This window comes from Diorhabda sublineata, chromosome 5, assembly GCF_026230105.1.
Source record: "Diorhabda sublineata isolate icDioSubl1.1 chromosome 5, icDioSubl1.1, whole genome shotgun sequence".
NCBI lineage: Eukaryota > Metazoa > Arthropoda > Insecta > Coleoptera > Chrysomelidae > Diorhabda > Diorhabda sublineata.
Window position 1 is genome coordinate 14,765,886 of NC_079478.1, and position 25,581 is coordinate 14,791,466.

At 31.5% G+C, this 25,581-nt stretch overlaps 1 protein-coding gene across 2 annotated transcripts in view; it reads left to right on the forward strand.

Annotated features, from left to right (window-relative positions):
• Positions 1-25,581, forward strand: part of LOC130443847 (potassium voltage-gated channel protein Shab) — a 187,354-nt gene that overhangs the window by 145,799 nt on the left and 15,974 nt on the right. For both annotated transcript variants that reach the window (XM_056778709.1, XM_056778710.1), the window contains exons 10-11: positions 24,792-25,301; positions 25,386-25,557. In XM_056778709.1, coding sequence (XP_056634687.1) covers positions 24,792-25,301; positions 25,386-25,557 — 682 coding nt within the window. The remainder of the gene's footprint in view (positions 1-24,791; positions 25,302-25,385; positions 25,558-25,581) is intronic.

Sequence of the window (25,581 nt, forward strand, 5' to 3'; positions counted from 1 at the left end):
AAGTCTTTATGAGATGGTAAACGTGACTTAGTGTTAAATAGAGATAGCATCTCCAGAATTAATTATTATTAGTCTAGAAGTCGTTTACATGAGTAGAAGGCACTTTCCACTAAATATGCCCTCAAATTATTGCGTAATGCTGGAATATGTTAATTGATTTAATTTCAATTAGCAAGTGATTGTGTATTTTTTGCGTTGTAAAATATTTAGCACTTAACTAAATCTGAACGTGGAGTAGGTAGGTATAGGTCGTGCTCCGCGTTCCTAAGTGGATAGCCGTGAAACGATTTTCCTGAAATTGGAGAACCGTGCTTACAAATTAGGCTAACGGATTCAGAGATGAATAAGGAAGGAAGAGTCAGAATTTTTAATCTTTTAAGGAAGTCCCTGCAGTGAGCCCTGCTGTTTGGTCGGAGTAAATATCTAACAGCTCTCTTCTGTAGTTTGAAGATTCGCTCAAGTCGAATCGCAACACATGTGCCCCAGAAGGGGAGGGCATATCGTAGTTAAGGGAATAATAGACCATTAAGGAGGTGGATAAGTTCAGTTCTTTGGAAATCAAATAGAAGCTGAAATAAACAGATAAACACAAAATTATCGAGAAAACATGGTTTTTTAGCAAGATAGAGATGTATATCATTGTGTTCTACCTGTGAATCTAGACTCGACTATAACGAAAATTCAATAACCTTAAATTTTTTACTTGAAAATCATTTTGCAAATGATATCAGTTAGCCTCATTTTTATTTTTCCGAATTTTCCAAATATAATGATTTTTCAATAAGAATTCAAATAATCTTAAATATTTCCTGAACTGTGCGGAAATCGAATAGGTCGATCTTATGAAAGTTACCTTTGTTTTTACCACTAAATCAAAGAACGCAATAAAATATAGGGTGTTCCATTTAAAATTTCAAAGTTGATGGCGATACTGAAGAATTGGGATATCCTGTATAAGCCAATAATCTAAAAATCTTTTCAAATACAAAGAGCTTTTGTAATTAAAGTTTTTTGATAAATCTTACAGGTTTTGAGAAAAGTATATGGGTTTTCTACTCAAAAGAGCGATTGATTGTTTATCTTTGACACCCTGTAAAAATTCCAGCCTGATAATTCGCATAAAAAGCAACTTTTATTGAATTCTCAATTTTTTTAAAACTATTTCAAAATATTGTGTTGATTTGTAAAATCGTTGAATAGTTGAATAAGTGCTTTTCCCAATCTTGCTGAATAAGCTGATGAAGATATTCCTAAAATAACTGATAAAATTAAAACAATATATTTCGTTTTAGAAAATATCCTGTTCACCTTATACAACCCAACCAACTAGAATGGATTGTGATTTATAATCTTTGAAAATGGTATTCTCAACAGAATTGAATATTATTTGTGCGCTTTACCTAGAAATAAATTGTTATGATTTACTTCACCTAGATTGAATTTATGAATTAACCGATCGCTTCAATTATGCATAGATTATTTCAAAAATTTTTAGATAAAAATTAACGGTCAAAACTTTGTATTTCTAAAATCAGTTTGAAATATAGTATTTCGTAATTTGTGTAAACATAAGTGTTGTAGTTTGTAGAATATTGTGTACACATTGTTTACCTAATAATTGGGACTCATTTATAATGTACTTATACATTTAGCAGACAATAATAGTTATATACGACGTAATAAAAATGATACACGTGAAACTCAAATTTAAAAATACCATTACATTCGTCTGCATACATAAAATTAGATTATAATTTATGTTAACTTTTTTTCATTTATTGATAACCCGACAATCCAACAAACATTTCAGTACCGCAATATCTTAATAGCTTTTTGACTATTAATTTAATTCAACCATAGATTTTTCCTATCAAATTTTCTGTTTTAATAACATTACTTTATTAGTGCATTTAGCGTAGAATTTAGAAGAAACTGAAAACATTTTGCGATCATGTTTATATCAAAACGTCCTTGATATCAAGTGTGATGTTCTGATAGAAGATTTTCTCTTAAACGCAGTTAATCCCAATCCTGTATATTTTATATATTCATTTGATTAATGATTCCAAATAAATATTAGATTACGTGAAGTATTATCTAAAGCTTTTATTTAGTTTCACATGTCCAGTTGTCTTGTAATCAAATTTGCAAGTCAAATTTGATCCACTTCCCGGTCTCTGATTGAGCTGAAATTTTGCATGCATGTATAGTGACATAAAGCTAATCTGATGATGGAGCTGGAAGGTTGCCAAAGGAACTCTGTAATTAAACGACACAACCCCATCGACTTTGGGCTCGATTAATTAAGTTTCGTTCCTTTTCTTATGAATGTGTATTATGTCTGATTGATTAGATGCATGACCCAATGCCAAGGTGAGCTGATGACGACATTTCATATCGTTAACGTTGCACCTCAGGTGCAAGGCGAATCCTGTTGTATTGAAACCCTTATCCCTTGGTTCCAATTTTTATTAATTGTTAATAAAATTAACTAAAAAGTTTAAAATAAACTAACTCTAATAAGAATTACAACACTGTTTATAACTCTTTCATCAAGCATTTTATCCAATGGAGTATAATATTTGAAAGTCGACAACAACTACACTGGTGAGTTATTCGAAGACATAGATAAAGCTAGAGAGATAGGTCTCATAATCAATGAAAGAAAAACACAGTATATAGTCGCTTCAAACTATTGCAGCCACTCAAATTGAGCTCTTTTGACCTTTTGTGGGCAGTCAGCCCACATTTTATCCCTATAAGTCCTAAGTGCGTTTTTTTGAAAGTTCTTGTCTACTAATACTTTATTTACAGTACAGCCTACGTAAATCCAAATCTCATCTAAATAATAAATCTTCTGGTTATCATTTCTTTTGTCCCCAATTTTAAGCAGGTATTTAAACCGCAAATTTATGATATCTGAAAATATATGAAAAATTCAAATCTAAAAAAATCAATAAAATGATATGCCCGCTTTTCAAGAATCAGTATTTTTTACAATGAATTTAATTCCTTTCTCATCAAGTACAATAGGGTCCTTTTGATGATTGGCAAATCTCTATCATTGTTAATTTTAATAGGATTTCATTTACTGCTATTATTTCATTCTTAATAAAAAACCGTGTATGATCCTTCTCAAAGAAGTTTTTACTTCTTGGAAAAAATCTAATAGTTTGCAACCAGAAATATTTTTCAGGAACTAGATGATCAGTAACATTCAATATATCACAAAAGCTTTTTCAAAAAATAGACTTGACAATAGATTAGTGAACAATGTTTTGCTTCAACTGTTACTAAACTGATTACTCTGGGTAGTTTATAAATAGAGAAGGTAGATTCGGGTATAATTTCAGGTGTATGTTTGGCAAATTAGAATATAATTTAGGCGGGAAACTTCCATTTTGGCTGCAAAAATATATTTCCTTCTCTATTGTTAATTAGCAGTAAACTTAAATAACCAGATTAGAAAAGATTATCAGTTTTAAAATGAAACTATTATCTTTTTTATTTTGTTGACCTGTGTATTATAATCAAATTTGGTATTATTTGAAGTTCGATATATGTTACATACTCTATCTAGGTTAGTTTGTTTTTTGTTGATACATTCTCATCCTTTCTAGTAATCTTGAGAGGAGATTTGTCTTCTTTTTATTGATTGACCCCAACAATAATGAGCTTGAACTTTAATAAAAAGGACATTTTGTTAGGTTAATGTTTTAATTAAACAAAATTATATCCTAGTCCGTTATTCTGAGAGCAAGATTACATATTTGAGAAGATGAAAAGACTGAGGGATCTACTGATTTTTGGATTTGAAATTCGGTCAAAATTCAATAAAATTTCTAATGATGATTTTACACAAGTGAAAAGAGCAAAATACGAAAACTCATTTTTTCCCATAGTGCACTGTTAAGTCGACTTTACAGTAACGTCATTCAAGATGCCATGACCACGGCTTCGAGGGAAATCTAAATTATAATTTTTAAATACAAAATACGTGATTCAAATATCGCTTTTTCTGTAAAATATAGTTTTTTGGGATACAATAGATTCAAAGAATATAAATAACCAATTTTTCAAATTTAGTAAACTAGCCTATTATCAAAAAGATTTTCTTTCACAATTTATTTCCATATATAAAACAAGATTATCTTCGAAACAAATAATTGCCAGAGATTTGGTTCTGTGTTTTCTATGATGAATTTTCGTGCGTATATTCATCTCGCATTCTTTATACAAGGGGTGTCAACCTGCGACTCGCAACCCCCTAGTGGCTCTTTGGAGGTAAAGTTGCGGCTCCCCACTTCTATATGAAAAAAATGATAATTTATTTAAGAACAAAATGTTGAGTACCTACCAAAATAACTTATATTTTTATACAACACGGTTTAGAGTTGTATCGAAAGGCAATTCAATCTATATCTTGCTCGAAGAACTAGTTTCAAAAACACATTCGAGCAGTTCCCAATAAAAAAATACTCTCAAGTTCAAAGTGAATCTTCTATCATAAACGAGGTCAAAATTCAGCTGGATAGTGGATAGTTACAAATACCATTGCTGAATATGAAAATTGAGATTTCACATAGTGAGTTGGAATAGGGTTCTTGCAATTGTCGGTAATTTGGGTATTTAACATATTTAAAAATTAATTTATATATCACTTCTTATTTACGAATTTAGGTTGAATTGTATTATTTTATAACTTCAAATATTATAAATCGCAAATATAAATTGATGATAATTTGAATAATAACACGTGATAGAAAACATGTTCATATTGGTTACTCTGTTTGTGACGTAGAAAGTAAGTAAATGAGGTCGCGTGTGCCCTTTCAAACGCCATTCTGTTGTTGTGAAGGGAGGTAATTGGTTGTTTAGTGCGATTTGTGTTTTTGTAAGGGTTTCAAAGACTGTTCCAATTGAAATGATGGCCGAAATAGGATTCATCGAAGCAAGTTCGGACAATGTACTCAAGGTAGATGCATTCATGGTCGCTACGTTTTTTGCTAATGATCAATTATTTAGTTCAGCTGAAATACGTGGAGAAACAGCAGATACGTAAGTACTACTAATTAGACTTTCTTATAGTAACGTCATTATTACTTTTGTTTGCTGGAACTTTATTGAAATGTAGTCATAAAGATGATAGCTTTGAAGGTTTTCTGTTGTTTTAATGCCAAAAGACGAGGTGTTTCATGGAATGCCATTTTCCGTTCTTTCAGGCAATCCAATTTAGTTGGGACAGCAGTTTTTCTAAAATTTTTTTGCATTGTGTTAGTTCCCATATCATATAATTTTTTAAATCTGTTTCAAGCTACAGTAAAAAATAACAATAAGTTAACAAATACCAATAGATAAAACTTACATTGAAATGGTCTTCACAAACATACTGGGCTGCCAGGTTTGACGCTCACATAATCCCTTTTTATAGCTTGAAACCACTGTTTTCGTCGCTTTTCCTTTGAAGAGACTTGCATGACAAATTTATTTGGTTTTTTTTATACTAGTATTTGAGCATTCTCGTACAATGCACTAACGATACGTCATCTTGTATTCTACAAAATTGAATTCTCACAGCCGTGCGAATGCTTTTTCTAAAGAATTCAACTCTGTTTAAACTGTATTTACTTCTAACCTCACTTAAATCTGTTTACTTACTTTCTACGTCACACTGAGTCATGTGACATCAGATGCGTTTTGGCGCGTCATTTAGGTATTTAAATTTATTTATTTCTTTTATGAACTAACATTTAAAAAAAAATAAAAATAGTGTGTGAATAACAAAGATATACTAAACGTAGTTAAGGTATAAAAAAAGTATGCAAGGACCCTATTGTTTAGAGCGTTTAGGCTCTCATATTTGGGGTACTTAACTCGAATACTGCAGCGAGGAAATGCTATTATGAATGCTGACGATGTTCAAATCAGCATATTCGTGCAAACACGAATATCATTAAGAGTGCTTTAAACAACAAGGTATGAGGCAGATCTATTAAAACTTTTAAAAAGCATAAAAAAGCAAATAAATATTATTTCGTATTAAGTTTATTCCGAATAAAATATGTATTGCTCTTCTAAACTATTTTAGATTTTTTCTTTTCTTTTTCTTCATACAAAGCTCTAGAGTGAATGCCAAAAACTCTTTATATGCATTAATACCGATTATTATATAATAACAGAAATTTAAAACAATACACTAAGGTCACTTTGCGATAAGAAACAAACCGAAATATGAGCAAATTTATTTGATGTGTGCGCTTTTGTTTAATGAAAATAAGAAGTTTGATAAACAAATTTGAGCGTATACAGGGCCCTTTAGCAATCTTTGCCATCAGATTCAACAATCAGAAGAAAATACCAAAACATCTTCCATAAATATCAATTTTTCATTGAAAAATTATTAGATATCTTAGATATAAAATAACCCACTGTAAAGTGACACTAAAATTTCACCCACATACTGTATACCAGATTATGCTACACCGTTAAAAATAGATTTTAATATTAAACATCTTGACATACTTCAAACGATAAATAATGAACATGATTACAACTGATACGTGTTCGTTCCGTGTAAAAAATCCAAAATAAAATTGATGTGAAATGCGTGGATGTGAAAGATTCTAATTGTGATTATTAAAATGTTACATTGAATAAAACGTACTGATATTCCAATATTAAAGCACTTACATAATAAACGATACATCAACAATTATCTGAAATGAGATACAAACTGAATTGAAGGAGTTACTTCAGCCGACAAATTAACGTGCCAAAATGTTTTATTTCACATGAAAAGATGGATTGTTAAAATGCGTGCTTCGGCACTTCGCATGCTAGATCAAAGATAAATTCTCACTTTCAGTTTGTCCTATTCCATTATTTTAGGAATCACCTTCATTTTTTTATATGCTACTGATTTAAAGGATATTTCGTACAATTTATCTAATGTGCAAACTCTTAATTAAAATTCCATCATCATATTTTTTTATACCGTTAAATGGAACGAAGTTGATTAATAAGAATCCAAACACTAATTTCTATTTGCTATGTTGTCCAGGTCACAGTTAAGAGTTTCATGTGAACAAGATTTGCACTCTCTACACACACTTAACACTCAACTAGAATAGGATATTTAGGCTCAAACTACGGCTTTATATATATGTACACTACACAACAGGACTAGCTAAGGTACTTGTTTCCAATTGAACAACGTGTGCTTGATCAGCTTTAGCTGTTTTCATGCCATTTGCAATTCTCATTTATAAAAAAATTATTTTACTATAATCAGTGACATTAGAAGTACTATAGAATAATTTCTTAACCTTCAGGCAGTTATATCTGATACTATATAGTCCTATTTGATCCTAGGGCCTCTCCACAAACCGTGACCGCTGGTCACAAGTTAGCCACATAAGAGTAAGAAACAGCCCTGGAAAGCGACGTGATATTAGTTTTTTTGTAAGACAGAACTGTTAAATTAATGGTTGGGGAGGCTAGGTCATTTCTCCAAGAACATGACGTTATTTATTTGCAGATTAAAATCACATTAACACGTCGACTGCCAAGGCAAATTTTACAATTTAATTTAATCACTAAAAACAGTAATTTGATTACAAATTTATAATTAGAAGGTGTAGAAAATGTAGGCCTTTAAAAAAAGTTTTATAAATTTTTTATTAGTTGACTTATGTAAAAAAAAGTTGTTCGAAGAAGTTAATTATTTCTTAGTTGGCAGCTAACGTGTTAAATCTGTATGGAATGTAATGGGAAAGGGGCGGTTTAATTACTAGAATTCCGATTGAAATTTTTAATGAAAACTACCAAAAAGGCTATTTCAGTAATAACCTTTTTTTTATGAAATTAAACACAAAAACACTATATATTCTACTATTTTCAAACAATTATTTTTTATTATGAACTAATATCAAGTACAAACTATTATTATAAATTCAAATGATAAAAGAGAATGACAAATCGTACGATTCTGGCTTCAAATACAACATATATATCATAATTCGACCGGACGGTTTGTTAGTTTTTTGTAACAATAGGTTTAGAATGATTATTTACTTTTTCAATATTTCCACGCTACTTGAATCAATTTGCATGGAAAACGGTTTTGACTGTTAAATTTTTGAACTCCGCTTTTGTTTGTGCAAATGATGGCTGATTTTAAACTGCCTGGCATTTTCACGCTTCATGCATTGACAACTTACCTACGCCGGCAAATTTTTGCGATTTTCTAATTATTTTAGTGTGCAATAAAGCGAGAAATTTCGTGCTGACATAAGAATCAATAATGATGAATTTTGTGAGATTAACTTATAAATATCGACATTTATTATTGTCATGTTTTAAATTTGGTGAAATAAAGTTGCCAGGGAAAAATAAATTGAAACAAATTGTAAGAGACAGATTTATTTAAATTGACATGGCACCTTTTTCATACATTACTAATGAGAAAAAAGACATTATTTTGGTGAATTGTGCATAAATTTAGAACAATTAGAGCTAGGTACATATGTATGCTATGATAGAATACTAAGTGTGCTATTTTATATATATTTATATATTTAATATTTCTACACCCCATTAAAAACTATAGTATAAATTAATTGAATAAAAAATATCACGATTAATAGTTGAATGCATACTAAATCACTCATCTAAATTGAATCAATACATCGGGATTAAACTTCTACGCAAACTTTTAGCAAAAAATTGAATATTTTCTATGTGGAATTCAAAAATGTGTGTTCAAAAATATGGCTTGTAATATTGAACACACTGTTTACACTACGACTATACCATACACTATCTGACGCGCGTTTCGATAACCAAATCATCGTCTTCAAAGACCGAAAAATTGTTTATCGAAACGCGTGTCAGACAGTATAACTGTCACTGTTATGGTAGTGTAAATAGTGTGTTCAGTATGAATATCACCACTAGTTCAAAACATTCAATAATGGCTGGTAATAATTTTAGATATAAGAAAAAAATTCTGAAAAATATCGTTTGCCCACTACAGACCGTATAAGTACTCACTCCAAGTGTTGAATGGATTGCTAAAAATAGTTTAGCTGAAATAGGTGTTAATTCGACACATTTTAATTTGAGTTCTATCATGCTATTCAGAGTGATATCTAGATAATTTTTTTCGCTTATATCACGTAGAGTATGAATATTAATCCCAATTGATATTATTGATAAATTTTATTTAACGTAGTCCTCCACGCACCATTGTTAGGTTGCGAAAGCGAGTACGTCAGTTGAAGAAATTTTTAAGGTACTTAGATGAATAAATTTTGGTTTCATCCAAACATTTCACGAAAATAACTTATTTGCATCAATGAAACTAACAATTTCTTAAAAATTATATTTAGAGGATCTATTTCATATATAGTTTGAAAATATAGATATCACAAAAATAAATGAATAAATCAGAATTCATATCTAAGTATATTATTTTCTACATTATACAATCAAACATTATGAATTTTGATTAGATAATTACATACGTCCATGGTTATCAACCTGTAACTTTTACAGAGACAACCTGTACAGTATAAAGATAGCAAAAATGAATGTTTCAATCGATGTTTTTAACAAAAAGCTACACTTCGTTAAACTCGATAAAATTAATGGTTCAGGAGATATGTAGATGTTTAGATCGTTTCACATGCCAAGGACACCGTTCGCCATAAAAAGACATTCTAAATGGACCTTCAGAACGTCCGCAGTAGTTCTGACAGGGATTCATCCTTTCACCTACCTTATTTAAAGTTTACAGTGAATAAGTTATGAGAGTGGTGCTGGAAGAGTGGCAAAAGGGAATATCAGTTGGAGGAAATAGGATCAACAGCCAGCGCTACGCCGGCCGACGACACACCGATCATAGCGTCAACCATACCAGCAATAACAGAAATTATGACCAGACTGTCTGTTATCAGCAAAAAATATGGCTTAAAAATGAATTGATCCAAAACTAAAATAGTGATAGTTGATAAACAAGACAACAATTCTCCACAAACATAAGAAATTGTAGGATACGAAGTGCTAAACAATTTTAACTATCATGGTTCCTTAATTACCAACACTGGGATATGCGAAAGCGAAATACGCCAGCAAGATCAGCGACTACCAAGTTAAATAGAATATGAAAAGACATATCTATCACGAAAACAACGAAACTCCATCTAGTTGATGCTCTTATTTTCCCCATTGCAACGTACGCGGCGGAAACATGGACTTTAAACAAAGAAGACAAAAACCGAATAGAGACTTTCGAAATGTGGATTCATAGACTACTCTTACGAGTATCATGGACAGAACACCAAACCAACGTATCCGTATTACAAGAAATAGGTCCACGTACAAGGCTGCTAACCAGAATAAACCGCATATATCTGCTGTACCTGGGACATAGAGTTAGAAGATCAGGAACGATGGAACGGTTAATCATAGAAGGGAAAGTAGAAGGCAAACGCCCAAGAGGCAGATCTCCAACTAGATGGGTAGACCAAACAAAACCGTTAATAAATATGAGACAGCATCAAATTTGTTATTTCTTGGACATTTTGATATATTAATGCTTCTAAATGTTCTTGATTTTGGGTCTCATCTGTTTTAAAATAATTTTTTTTTAATTATTTTTGGAATATGGAAAAAATGTTACGTTTCGACTTAACTTCAGTCTTCACCTTAAAGATGAAGACTGGGTTTTCTCGTTTGAAGAACGGCGGAATACATTTTGGGTTCAAACCCGAACGAGAGATGTTAAGCTGCTTTGATGAAACGTAATAACGGCGAAACTAGTCAGTAGTTACACCCTCTCGAAGCAATTGCGAGCCATTGGGGATATTAATATCGACAAAATGGTCGATTTACAACATGCTCTTAAGAGAAGTTGTAATTCAATATGCGTCAATGCATTAGCCAGGAAAGTAGTTGTTTTCTCCTTTGAAGAACGGCTCGACTTGGTCCTTCTTTGATGTACACGAATCATTAATATAGGTCTAGTCCTAGTCCTACTTTTCGTTTCATTCCTCAATGCCCTGCATTTTGTCTAAAATCATTTCAATTGTCACATTTAACGCAAATCGTTGCATACAATGTTACATTCGTTGATAAAATTAATTGTCTATTATTTATAAATGAATCTCACAAAACTATTGATTATTATGTATTAACTTTTATTAACAATATACACATTCGGCGAAGAGAAAATAGCATTATTGATCATTTTATTAGACCGAATATTGAATGCGTTAATGAATACTTGAATTGTTATTGTTAATATCTATAAATTGATTGGTTTATGTATTCAGGGGGATATTAATAGTTAACGAGAAATCTCATATTTATGCAGAAAATCGATAATAGGCAGAAATATGGAAAATAAGCAATTGAATTGTAATGCCTGATAAACATTAAATCTAAATGACACTGCAGTAGCAGGAAACAAGAAGCAGTTGTTGCGAAAAGCTTTAAGTGAAATTGAATGAACTGAGATTCTCTGAAGATCGTATCAGTTTTTTTAGCATAGAAAAAATTTATACGAGGGAAGAATAATTTTTCGGAATTTGACAAATCCGTAACGATCATTATATTATTAGATTCCGCCGGTTTCTGTTTTCATCTATTTTAATTTTACAAAAATATGACCAAAACATTAGTTTCAATGCTCAAATAATGAAATCTATTTTCGTTGTTAAGTAAATATGGGGAAAAAAGGATTTCCAGTCTTCAAAAACATTATACTTTAAAGGGAAACAATTTTAGAAACCGAGAAAATGTTTCGTAAATTTTATCATGAAAATGTTTTAGAAGTAGTTATCTGTTTTTAAGCCATATGGATACGGATGATACAGAGCGCTTAAGCCCGTTATTCAAAGTAACTATTATAGAACGATCATAAAAAAAATACTTGAGATAGCGAAAGATTGGAATATGGATATATCACAGCAGATGAAACTTCGATATACATCAGAAAAAAAATACAGTCAAAATACTAGACATGTACGCATAGAAGGCTAATAAGGTCATGAACACAGTGTGTTGAGACTTTTTATTAATTATCCAAGGGAAACAAATTACTAGTCAACATTATGCTTTTGATACCCAACTTGGAAAAAAACTAGCGCATTGGTTGAAGAAAAGATTTTTGCTTCATTAATGCTGTTTACACATACGACATTGTTGTACAGAAATTAGCCGAGCTACATCACGAAATGTTACTTCATCCGCTATATTTAATAGTTAAGAGAAAGCAATTTCAGATAAATGAAGAGATAATGGTAGAGACAAAGACTTGTTTTGCGAAAAATTATTTCTTCTATACTTTGAGAAAATTGAAAACTTACTGAACTGAGTTAAAAGGAGATGTTGACTAATAAATATCCTAAGTCCAATACAAAATCCGGAGAATAGTTTATTTTTAAAATAAGTAAAGTTGGGATGTATTATTTCTTTGAAAGCCTGTGGATATAAAAAAATTTTTTGTCTGTAATGAGGATAAAGATTCACAAATTCTTATAATTCTATAAAATATGGCAGGTTAAAATATCTTTGTACCTTTTCTTCATGTAGATAATGGGTCATCACATATTGCGCCATTGTTAATCTATATGGTAGGTATGATTACACATTCACTGTCTTTACCACCGCCTTACTCCAAGACTTTCTCATACTTTTGGTGTAATCATTTAGAAGTGTGCGCTGTTTTTGGTATAGGAACCATCCTTTTCAATATTTTTTTCTCGTTTGATAATATATTCACTTTGCCTTGACAAATACCAACTACTTGTGCAACCCTTTCCTCTATTTTTACCAAAGATATTAATGTTTCACCATTTTGTGCCTCGACAGCATAATTAAAAATTACTCTTACTTCATAAATTTATGCATTTAAAAACTTTTATTTAACAATCGATTGAAATCCCATATTGGAAGTTGTTTCACATAATCTACCACGGCTTATAGGCAAGTTGAACAGAAACTTTGACAGCCTTACTATATACTATCACGGTGGATGCTCATCCGAGCTCTCCAGCATAATCCCACCTAGACCATTATTTGCAAGACCTATTGGATAAGCAGACGTATCTGATGAACATTGAGTTCGCCTGCAAACCCTCTGAACGTCAATGTATCTTGACTCCTTTGAAGAAGTGTAAGCCTGTGGAATCAGCTACCAAGACACGTCTTTCCCAAACACTACAACCTACAGAAATTCAAGATCAATGGTCACTGATCAATGATCTCCATAGGGCAGGAGTTTAATCACATACGACAATATAAATAAAAACGTTATATTGCTTCGTGCTACCTTGCGTTGCTTTTCCCAACTTCCAATAATTGTTGGTGTTTACGCCCAAGTCAAAGGACTCGAAATGTATCACTACACTAGTAGGATACATAGGATAGTGTTGTGTGTACGCAACGCAGCGTGTGTATATGCGTCAATGTAGTTCTATTCAGCTGCAGCACATATTGCAACAGCTGCTACTACTTGAACGTCCATGTTGTTAATTGCAAGCACTTGGAGAAACTGAGTTCCTCACGAGGTTGCACGAATATGTGGAGATGCGCTTCGTGGAGGAATTCGTCAAAGCTTCGTGGTGAGTAGCGTAGCGGGCCATTAATGAGTTCCATCAGGTCCACAGGAAGCCAGCGTAGTCAGATAACTAGTAACTGAATTCTATGGAAACTTTTAATTTAATTTAATTCCAATACATTTTTAGTTTTTGTTTATATAAGAAAAATCTGTTTTATTATTTTTATTAATATTATATTTGGTCTAATGAAATGATCAAACTTAGAAGGTAACGAAAGCTAATGCTACGTTACAGGATTGTAATGGAAGATGTCAAGGAGAATGCATTCCACTACGTACCAATATCATTTAAGCGATAACGATTGATAATGTTAGAACTTCTTTACTCTTTATTTTATTACAGGTGAGTGCAAACAGAATAATCCATCATTGTCTGTGTGGCGTTATCGTTTCTATTAAAAATACAAATATTAATAATAATATTAACAATAATTACAAAATGAACAAACTAACATTGATTAAAAGTAATATATAATAATAATATTAGGTAAATTACGCGTGGTTCATAATGATATTTATAAATTTTGTATTAATGTGTTAATCTATTGATCGATACTAATGAATAATCGAAATATTAGAAGTTAATACTTGGGAAATTGTAATACCCCAAACCTTTTTATTCTAAATAACACACACCGCGCAGATGGTGGAACAAAATTCTCGTAAGAATTAAATGACATGATTTTATCCTTCGGCAATTGTAATAAAAACATCTTTCTGACGTCAAGGGTATGTGCACTAGAATATCCTGACAATGCGAAGGCAATGAATTCTTGGTTTTAGAATTAGTAGTTGAGAATACGAACACAAGCACGAGAAAAAATTCCAGGCAGGCGCGTATGAGTAAATCCAATGTTAAAATGCACAAATGACTTTTACCACAGAAAATTTGATTATGGGCCCTTGATCGAATTGCAGACTTTTTCAAATTTGAGTTATTCCTAGACTCATCTATTTTCCACAATAATGATCTAGTGAATATTCATAACTATTATGACACTGAAATTGAGTACTTTTTCGAATTTGTGAACCGTTTGAATCAATACATAAACGTGTTTGGTGATATTCTGGAGAATCATGTAATAGGTCCTTATTTTTTCAATGGTTACTTGAATGGAATAAAATTCTTAATATTTCTGAAAATCACATTTCAGAATATCATGAATCATATTTTTTACATATAAGGGTATATACCGGCACAGTAACAAAATTATTTAAATAGAAAAAGACACAGAGGAATGAAAGGTGATGGCAGCAGGCCAGCCACGTCTCCAGATATGACTTTCATCAATTTCTTTTCTTTTTATTCCCACTAGAGAAAGGTATAAAAAATCGTTATTGACTGCTGCTACTTCAATGACATAAAAGTAACGAACATCGTGATAATAGTTAAATTTCACTATCACATTACTACTTCATGTAATGATACTGATTCTTATTGATTATCTCTTTTTATTATTAATTAAATTTATTCTAAGAACGTGAAAATTGAACTCATTGAATTATTTAATTGGATTATCCAAAATAAAAATGATCCCTAGAAAGGTTTGTTACACAATAGTAATTAACAGTAATTAGCATGCTTACTTTTTAAACACTTTGCACGATTTTTAGAAAAATAGTGTTTGGACAATTTCAGTTTATTTATTAAGAAAAATTATTTATGTTCGTAAATAAATTAATTAATAATAATGGGTTATTAATTCATAGTGCGATTGAACTTTTTATTATTCTAATTACACACACAGTATGATTTTGCAAATTAAAATGGACCTCGGATAGGAAAACAATTTTTTCTGTACCAAAACATTACTAAATTTATATTTATTGAAAATGATGTCAGAAAATTAACATAAAGCAAAATATTTTCTCAAAATATACTGACTTGAGTAAGTTAATTCTTGATACATATACGGAACGCGGTTAAATTATGGAACAAATTCATTATTTAGTAATCAACTCATTTTAGATAGAAGTAGTGTATAAAAATGATGACATAACTAATTTTACCAAAATGTCGTGATAGTTGAAATGTGGATCTTCTACGACTTTATTTGCAAGGTTTTTTTCGTCGATATCATAATCAACTGACTCATGCTAAGTAATTTGATTTATTTGAGGAACAATTTTTCACTAAACTGCAATGATAAATGAATACTGTTCAGCTCACAATAAGCAAATCGACTAATACATTCTTCTTTCACTTTTAGAATAACTTGAAGTTATTCGGTTGTTCAAGTGCTATAGATTTTGCTTGTTAACTCTCAACTCTCAACTTTTGATTATAAATAACATATAGGAGAAAATCTAGAAGTGTTAGACCTTAAAGGCTATTCTATTGGTCCTCGTCTACCAATCCACCTTTTATGTGATCCAAAAACCGTGTATAATCCGAGTATACACCATCAGGTTGTAAGCATATACTAGTATCTGATAATTCAGGATTTGTTGGATAAATAAAGGTGTATTTGGTTGTTGTCGCCAAGAAATTGATTATCTGATGGTTTTAAGTATATTGTTTTTATGATCCCGACCATACAACGCGATACTGTCTTGGAATTAAAGAATTCCAGGAGGTTCACAAGATAATAGTACAAGTGTGTATAGGAGTTAAAAGATAAAATAGGAAATTTGAAATTCCAATTTAAAAAACTAGCAGAAAATAGAGTAGGATACTATTACTTTTGGGTACAGAAAGGAAAGATTCACGTCTCCAAAGACGTAAAACAACCAAAGACAAAAACGTTGTGTACACTATAGTGATTATTTTTTGTCGTTTTTCCTATTTTCGGATGATGATGTAGAGAAAATTGAAGAAACGTGCCACTACAATGAGCGTTACAGCTGACTAGTGGTAAATTATAGTAAATATATCCTGAAAGATGTGCTCTGAACGAATACGTTAATTCGACCAACCATCAGATGGATTTTAATGCTACGAGCGTTTTAAGAATAGAACCACATCACAAAAAAAGAACCTTCCTAGAAATGACCCTATTACAAAATTGTATAAACAAAAAATCAGAAATAAATCTCAGCGAGATTTATTCCTTCCTACTTTTATTAGATTCAAATCAACCATTTAGACTGAATCCCAATAATCAACAACATCAATAATCTTAATAAAATATAAAATCTCTAGATCAGGTTTTATAGACAAAATAGGACTTAAATCCCCATAAGAGTAAACCTCCACTGGTAAACCAATCATCTGATCTACCAATAAGGGTACTAGAGGCGATCCCCCAACATACCCTTTTCTTCAGTGTCTTTATGCTCGGAACCATATAAGGTTTTTTCACAGGCATGGTCTACATCTGTAAAACTTTTCTTATAAATCTTATAATCATAATGCCTTTCTTCAAAGGAGAAAACTATGTGTAGCAGTATAAGGACGTTAATTTAAATGTATTGGTTGTCAGATGTATTTTTTTTTAAATGCTGTGTGAAAGTTATAGTAACTGTTATTTGTAATTTATTCTGACGAATTTTGTTTGATTAATCTTACCAACTTTCACCAGTTTCGATTCTAACCTTACACATAGACCATTATCCTTATCTGAAATTTAGATAAAATGTAGTCTCATCAAAAAAAGTTTATTGGTTTTAAAGACGTGGATTACGATTACTTAAACTGTATACGGCGATCGGTCATCACCATTGAGATCTTTCCCTCTTTTTGTTATAATCTTTGGGAATCCGTAATATCGACCGTTGAGGTATTCCTGTGTTCGGTGTATTTAGTCGTTGAGTATTATGAGGATTATTTTCAACCCTTGATACCATCTCGAGTTTCACGTAAGGACGTCCAGCATTTTGAATGTATTTAACATCACAAGCTTATACCAGGTGTGGCAATTAAGTAACAAAACCAGCGCTTTTACAGAAACAAAGAAAGATGTAGCCTGAAACCTACTCTTTCTACTGTCTGTATACAAACCAGTGTAGTCGTCGCATTCGTTTGTGTAGGGGCTGTTCTTTTTTTCCGAAAAAATTATCGACGTAATAATATATTGTTGTGAAATTTCAGTTGAAACTTGGGAAAACTGCAACTGAAACAAGCGTATGGCAATTAATGTCGCGTCCTCGTGTTTTTGAGTGGTTTAAGCGTTTTTTAAATAGTCGAGAAATGTTGAAGATGATTCACGTTTGGTTCGCCGTCAATAATCTTGTTCTATCTGACGTTGGTGTGATTTCTGAATCTATAAGAATTGAGAAATAATGTGTGCGGCAAATTTCACATCAAAATTTTAACATACGAAAAGTGTGCAAACTGGTGCTACATACGCCACTGTCCATTAAGAGGTTTCTAGTCAAGTGCAACATCCCAGTGTTAGACTACCCACCTTATTCGCCGGATCGTGCACCGTGCGACTTCGTTCCTAAGGCATTAACAGGAGCAATATTTGAGTCTGTTGATGCTGTGAAGGAAAAATCAGCGTGCGTCTTTAAAGACCTGATATAAATAGATTTCCTGCACTGTTTAGAACAATGGAGGATTGGCTTGGAGCGATGTATATTAAAGGTGATAATGAATAAATATACATAATATCATAAAAAAGTATTTTATCACCAGACTCGTTATTTGCTAGTCACACTTCGTATATATTTGCTTCAATGTTACTGACTGTTGATTAGCTGATAGTTCAGACTGGGTATATTAAATTAATAATTAAATTAATTAATAGCAACTTGATTTTTGCTATTATGTTATACAAACTTTTTTAATTTTGTTCTTTTTTACTAAGAAAGAAAGCCTTTCAAATACTGAGTAAGTAAGGTAAAACATTGAACTACTACAATTTATTGTTAATAATTATTAAAAATAGTAGTAAAACTAAAAAATAAGATAATTATTTGTTCACTGCTTATAAATAATCATTGATAAAATATGCAGTGGTCATTCAAAATTGAACTAATTGAGTATTTTCGGAAAAAGTGAATTGTTTGCAGAATTTGTTCAATAATTAAACAGCGTTCTCCTTATATTTATTATTGTTGTTGAATTATTGAGTTGATTTCTATTTTTTTATTTTATGTGTATTTATCATATAGAGTAAACTTTTTGAGTAGGTATCATTTCTTTATTTGTACTCAAATATCAACGATTTTTCACTAAGGTGAGTATAACAAAGTTACAGTTGATATCAAAAAGAAAGAGATTACTCAACACCACATAAGTAAAAGCTAGTTTTAAATTGATAATATATTTCTTCTACGTCCGTTTCATTATTCACGTTTTTTGTTCATTCATTTGCATACATAAAGAATGTAATTCGTTATTTAGTCAAAAAGCGTGACGAAAAGTACCGTAGCGACTCATTTTTTCACGTTTTTTCGTTAAAAAAGTGCCGTAACGTGTCATTTATTAACGCTATTATAAAATTGTTTTATCAAAATAGTGAGCTGTGGGCTACTTTCATTCTCATTCGTTCCAGAAAATCCGTTTTGTGTCTAATTAAAAGGAGTGTAGTATTATTATTATTAGTGATGGGAAGTAATAGTGAAGAAAATTTAAACTGCACACTAGAAGATGTTGTTGAATCGGCAATTGCAGCGACTATGAATCTTCTCCCTGAGAAATGTAGGGAACAGTATTTAAAGGAATATAAAAGAGTGTTACTGGCTAACTTTGAAACTAAATCCAAAATGTGGAAGTCTTCAACACTTTGGTCGACTTATTCAGAACTTAAAGGCACCCTAATGGTGAATAACCACGTAGACATCAATGAATACTCGAAACTCATTGCATATTTGAAAAATAAATCAATTGGCAGTCAGCAAAAAATCTAAAACATTTGCCCATGAAGAAAGTTTCTGTTGCAATCTCCAGACGATCATTATCTCATGTATAAGGTATGATATAAAAAAATTTTTTTGTAAATTTAGATATCTTTCAGGTTCCTTTAATATTCGGAATCGCAGAAGCTCTGCGGAGGGAGAAATTATATAAAATGAAGTGTAAAGATATTAATAATACGGAAATGTTTTAAGTATCACAGTACTTGATACAAAAACTCATTGTTTGATTTACTATTGGAGAAATAACTGACAATAGATTAAACTTGGTAAATATTTATAAAAAATATAAAAACCAACGACTCACAAATGTCAAAAGAGATAATTTTTTTTGCAGTATAGAAATGTAAAATAAAAAATCCAAGCTGTAGGTATCAATACCTTTTCAAAAATTCCCTCGCTTATCGAAACATATTTGAATTTACCTAATCTAACAAACTACACTGGGCATACATTTCGGCGTCTCGATTAGTGGATTCCGATGGTGATATAATTCAACTAAAGAAACACGGTGGGTGGAAATCCAACACAGTTGCGGAGGGTTTCGTACACGACTGAATAAAAAACAAAATGGAGTCTGCAGTGAAAATTTTAACGGGAACAACTAGTTCGACTTCAAGCAACATTTTAAATGTTCATGATCCTACCACCAATCCAATATGTACTAATATAACTATAGACGATGCTATTTCTTTGAACTCGTTAAATATTGCCAATTCAAGTACCAATAGTAATGTAACTTCTTCACTTTAAATTAATAATGCTCACAGTACTTTTAATATTACTTTACAAAATAAAAATTGATAAAAATGTTGTCGAAATCTACGGACGTAGAAAATTTTTTGTATGAAACTCGTGAGTAGAGTTACATCCTTTTTCACTCGTAGGAATTGCCGTCCTACTCGTAAAAAAAGGATTACTCACTTGTTGCATAAATAACTATTAATGAATAGCTCACCAACCGAAACGGAAAGAATTTTATTGTAGCTGTTGAAAAATCCAATGAAATAGTAGCTTTAATTTAAAGTTAAAGGTCGAAACAAATACTGCATTGATATTGTACATATGAATTGTTCTTTGGGAAAAACTTCTTACATAGTCAAGTATTTCAAAAGCAGCTCTCAACATCTTCAGCTTAATTCAACTAAAAAGATAAATAGTTCAATCGTATGAAATATAACTGTTTAAATTTATGTATCTAACGAACCAATTCGTGCTATTTTGATCTATTACTTCCGCGTGAAACTCGTTTCCACTAGACTAATGCCGAAAAACCTTAATTATCTGGAAAACTATTGCGTGAGAAAACGAATAAATACCATTTCAATATTTATAAGCCACATTGTTACTGGCGATCAACCAATAGGTGAATAATTAAGAAAATCACATGAAATTGTTATAAACAATAAACTAATTCTCAAATATGACTTTTTTCGATTTAATTGACACAAATAATCAATTGTAGTACCAAATTAATTACATATTGCTTATTTCTTCCTGAATTTTATTAGTTACTATGTCGATTTCCAAATTAACTCGAAAGTTTTATTTCTTATTTAACGAAATCCGTCCAAACACTATTTTTAGTGAACATTTGCACTTATTCAGTGCACGAATGCAGTTATTTTAGACAACGAATGCTATAGTTTAACACAATTTAACATGAAATAATGAAAGCGCCTCAGCAACACGCGAAAACCTTGAATTTAGGAATTATATGCAATACGTACCTACTTACTTGATGATTTATTAACAAATATGTTCAAAAATTACCTTTAACGGATGAAGCAAGGTAATGAAGTCGTGGTTTATTGGTATAATTAAAACTGAAAAAATGAAATATTTACTGAAAAATTGTTAAAGAGCATTCAACAGAATGCTGAAAATATACAATCAAATCAAATTTCCATCGTTAGTTTTTTAGTTCAAAATATTTTTGTTCGCCATTGCAAGGGCGAGAGAGAGAGAGAGAGGGCAACACAGGGGAATTTTTTATGGGATATATTTTTATTTGTGGAATTACCCTAATATAGGAAAAATGTTCCTCTGCAGGGCTGACGTTGGAATGGTTTCTCTTTCAGTGTATGTGTCCGCTATCTATTGCACGTGGAATTGAATAACAGAGTTTGAAAAGAGAATCAAACAAAAAAAACGGCTAGACAAAACTGCGGCTTTATTATTTCAAGTCTTCGACCATTCGGATGATGAACGAGTTCATCAAATTATAGGAAAACCGCAGAAAATCTGTAACTTCCACGGATGTAGTGTTGGAGTACGTACTCACCTATTAGCGATAGGAAAATTATCAAAAAAACAGGATGTTTTCTGGATATTTGGAATAGGTTATATGTAGTTTTTAAGTGAGAATATGGTTTCCTCTTGAGTTTTGAACAAAGGGGCTGTCTAGTGGTCCATGTGGTGAAGAAGTTATTAGCACTTTAGCGTAGCCAATAAATATGGAGTTATAATGAATTTCAAAGTTTAGTAAATACATTAAAACTTTTATCCAAACTCCTGGAATTAGAATTTCTTGCTTCATCGGCATTATCAGTTCTTACCTTTTTGTATATTTTAAGAAACTTGACGGAAAATTGTTTCAGATAATTCTACTACTTTATTTAGCACATATGAAAAATAGAACCTGTATAAGCGGAAACTGCAGAAGCGAGAAAACTTCATGAGCGACACAAAAAAATGATGATTGGTACAACTTTTAGGTGATTTTTCACTTTTATACCTTTATGACAGTTTGGTACATTGGACCTTTGGAAATGAGATAATGACATTTCAACTTCAAATCCAAATTCAAAGTCGAATATTTTTGAAAAGGAAGATCAAGTATCATTGTTTTCCACGGAGATTCGAAACGTCTACAGAAAATTTGTTGGTTTTCAACATTTGAATTCAGTTGAGATAATCATTGAAGAAAGTGCGGTTGACGATGATTCCCTCAAGATGAACGAAAAATTGAAGTGATTTCATTAAATTATCAACTCAACATTGTAATTATTACTAGTCCTAATCTACTATATATAGTAGAAACCAAAGATTTAATAAAATTATGATATGGATAATAATCCAAGATTCTTGAACTAGTTATGATTAGTGTGGAGGTTTAGAAAGGCAAGATAACCATATGCTTCAAAAAACTATCTGGATAAAGTATATCCGTGGATCAAGATATTTGTGATCAGTCACCTGAAAATTTACTTTCAAACAGAATATCATCAAAATGATGCTTACAATGCAGACGAATCTGCGTCATTTATCAAGTATCCTATGAGCAAAATTTCCTTCAAATGCCTAGAATAAACATGGAGTGAAATAAAGGAAAGAGTGACCAATTACTTTTCAATAAGTATGGCAGGAACCGATAAAATACCGTGACCTAACTGTTTCAATTTTGTATATAAACTTGACCTTATGACTAGAATAGCACTAGCAACACGAATGCTTGGAACGTGAATCAGGGTATAATTCACGATGTCATCACAGAGAAGATGAAAATATTAGACTTGAGAGTACCGTGCTACTATTAAACTCAGCACAAATAGTAAACGATACCACTTGGTCTTTGAATGCCAAGGTGGCATTGCTTAAGAAGAAAGGGATGTTGATTCTAATGAGAAGAATAGTACAAACTTATTTACTGTGGAACAAAGAAGAACAAGCAAGTTGCTTCACTAGTTACAGACAACGACATGTTTGCGAATGATACATTCATTGAAAAAAATTAATATGATAATGAAGACACCACGAGTATGGATCTAAAAAGTAAGCTGATTCCAAGAAAAGCTGCTTAAATGCTATCAAAATACAGTTTTTTACGTACTTTCCTTCAAAATTCTATTTATGTGGATGTTACTCCTACAGCAAACCTTCTGAGCTACCTACTACCCAGTAGAATCTGTTTGAATCTAATGACAACGTTGTAGAATCATACGAAGGCATCTTGACACCAAAGTAACAAGCCTTCGCTCAAGCTCTTATATTCCACCTATATATACTGACGATTTAGAAGCTACTACTAAACAAGAGAAATATTTTGGTGGATAAAAAGGATTTCCTAAAGATGGATCATTATTTCAAGAATTAGCTGAAATATTTAAGTTTAAAATTATCAGTTCTGACCTCAACATTTACTCAACTTCATGCACACTATCGTCAACTTGCATAATAAAATCTGCCATAAATCTTGACTGTTGAATTGTGAAGATAATATAGAATAAGCCAGAGTTTCCCAAGCTTTTCTGTGGACTACCTTCAAGATATTACAAGCTTCAATACTGCCACTACATTTCAACTATATTCTCAAAACTTGTGAACATTTGTAAAGATCTAAAAATAGACTTCACCTGGACTATTTTAGGAATCACTGATCTAACGATGAACATTTGTGTAGACCCTTGTCGAGCCTTCCGTAGACATCTGGGGGTTCACCTGAACCACGGTAGGAACAACTGCTCTAATCAGACCTAAATCAACTTGGCCCTTTTGAACCCAGATACAAGACAAATAACAATTATTAACGCCAATTGGGAAGTAGACTGTGCAATTGAAGTTAATTTAACAACACTTTTGTTAATTTCAAAGAAGGAACATTTTTACTAATATTATCGCTTTTTCACGACAAATTTTCCATAATTTGAAAAGAGTACCAAATCTGGCAGAAACAATTAAAAATTAGAAAATATAATTTCTACAAATTGCTTCTTTCGTTATAAATATGGTAGTTTTTGAAAATTCAATGTATATATCACAAAATAACAGAAAGCGTATGTTTTTGTTTCCAATAAGAATATTTATAATACGGAAAGTTCAATAAAACTTGAACTATCAAAAATTCAATGACAAAATTCATTACTTATTTCTGATATTGATATTTGATAAAGTGATATGTTTTCATTTAAAAAAAAAAGAAAAATTGAAAAGTCGACTACAGAATACTCATAAACGTTATGGACTTTCCTCACGCATTTTTATTTGTTTTGATTTTACATATTTGACTCAAGAATTTCATAAAATGTTGCTTGAAAAAAATGTTTCTGTACTAGCAAAATAGAAAATAGAAATCAAAACTCTTCAAAGAAGTGTAAAGTAAACTAAATGAGATACTATTAGTAAGATTTTACATTTAATAGAATATGTAGTTACTAAAATAAATACTTGCAATGGGCAACGAAATAAACACTTGCTGAGGAGTGATAATTTGCTATATATTTTTCCATCTAAATTTTCCAAACAAAAAATACTCTGATTATGAATAATAAACACGAAAAAATCATATTATGGCCGAACATTTTATGGAATTGTTTTATTTCGCTGAAACTTTGAAAGTTTGTCATGAATTGAAATTATAACACTTCCACAGAACTTCAAGGAGTTTGTTGATGCCGAAAATCTAATGCCCTTGACGACAAGCGATTTTAGAAATCCAGTTTGCCTCGAAATGCGACTTATCAAAGAATCCGAACATAGCATGGATCATTTCGGCTTCCCCGAATTGGACGTGGAAAAGAAGAACAATGTAAATAGCGTCGATCTAAATAGCATGGATAGTTCGGATACTTTCGCTAGTTGCACGACACACCCTTTCAACTCACAAGGCGATTTGACATCTGATATTCTGGATACCAATATTATCGACAGCAATTTATATGTCAATCCACTGGATAAGAGTGGAGATAACAGTCCCGTGATATCTACTGGGATCATGAGAGGTGGAGGAGTCAAAAAATCAGCTTCAGGTGATACTGCCTTGAGAAGTTTGGGAACTTCTCCAATGGACGAGAGTTTCAGAGGTTTCGGATTGTTGGAAAGAGGAAGCAGAGTTAGTTTGAATGATTCACCGCACACCAAGAGCAGAAAAGCTAGATTTCAGGTGAGAGGATTTCATTTTATATATTTCTTGTGTAACACTACTTTATAAAAATAAACTTATGTGTATTTCATATAATTTTAAAAGGGTCGTCCTCGGACCAGATTTGGAGAAAGAGGAGGCTACTTCGATAATGATTCTCAAGAAAGTTTGGAGAAAAAGAAGAGGCTGTCGTTTATATCTTCTAGGGGTTTGGTATCAGCAAGTCGTATCATCAACCAACATTTATTCGGTCTACAAAATTTAACATTGAAAACGGGTAAGCCCACCCACAATATTTTTA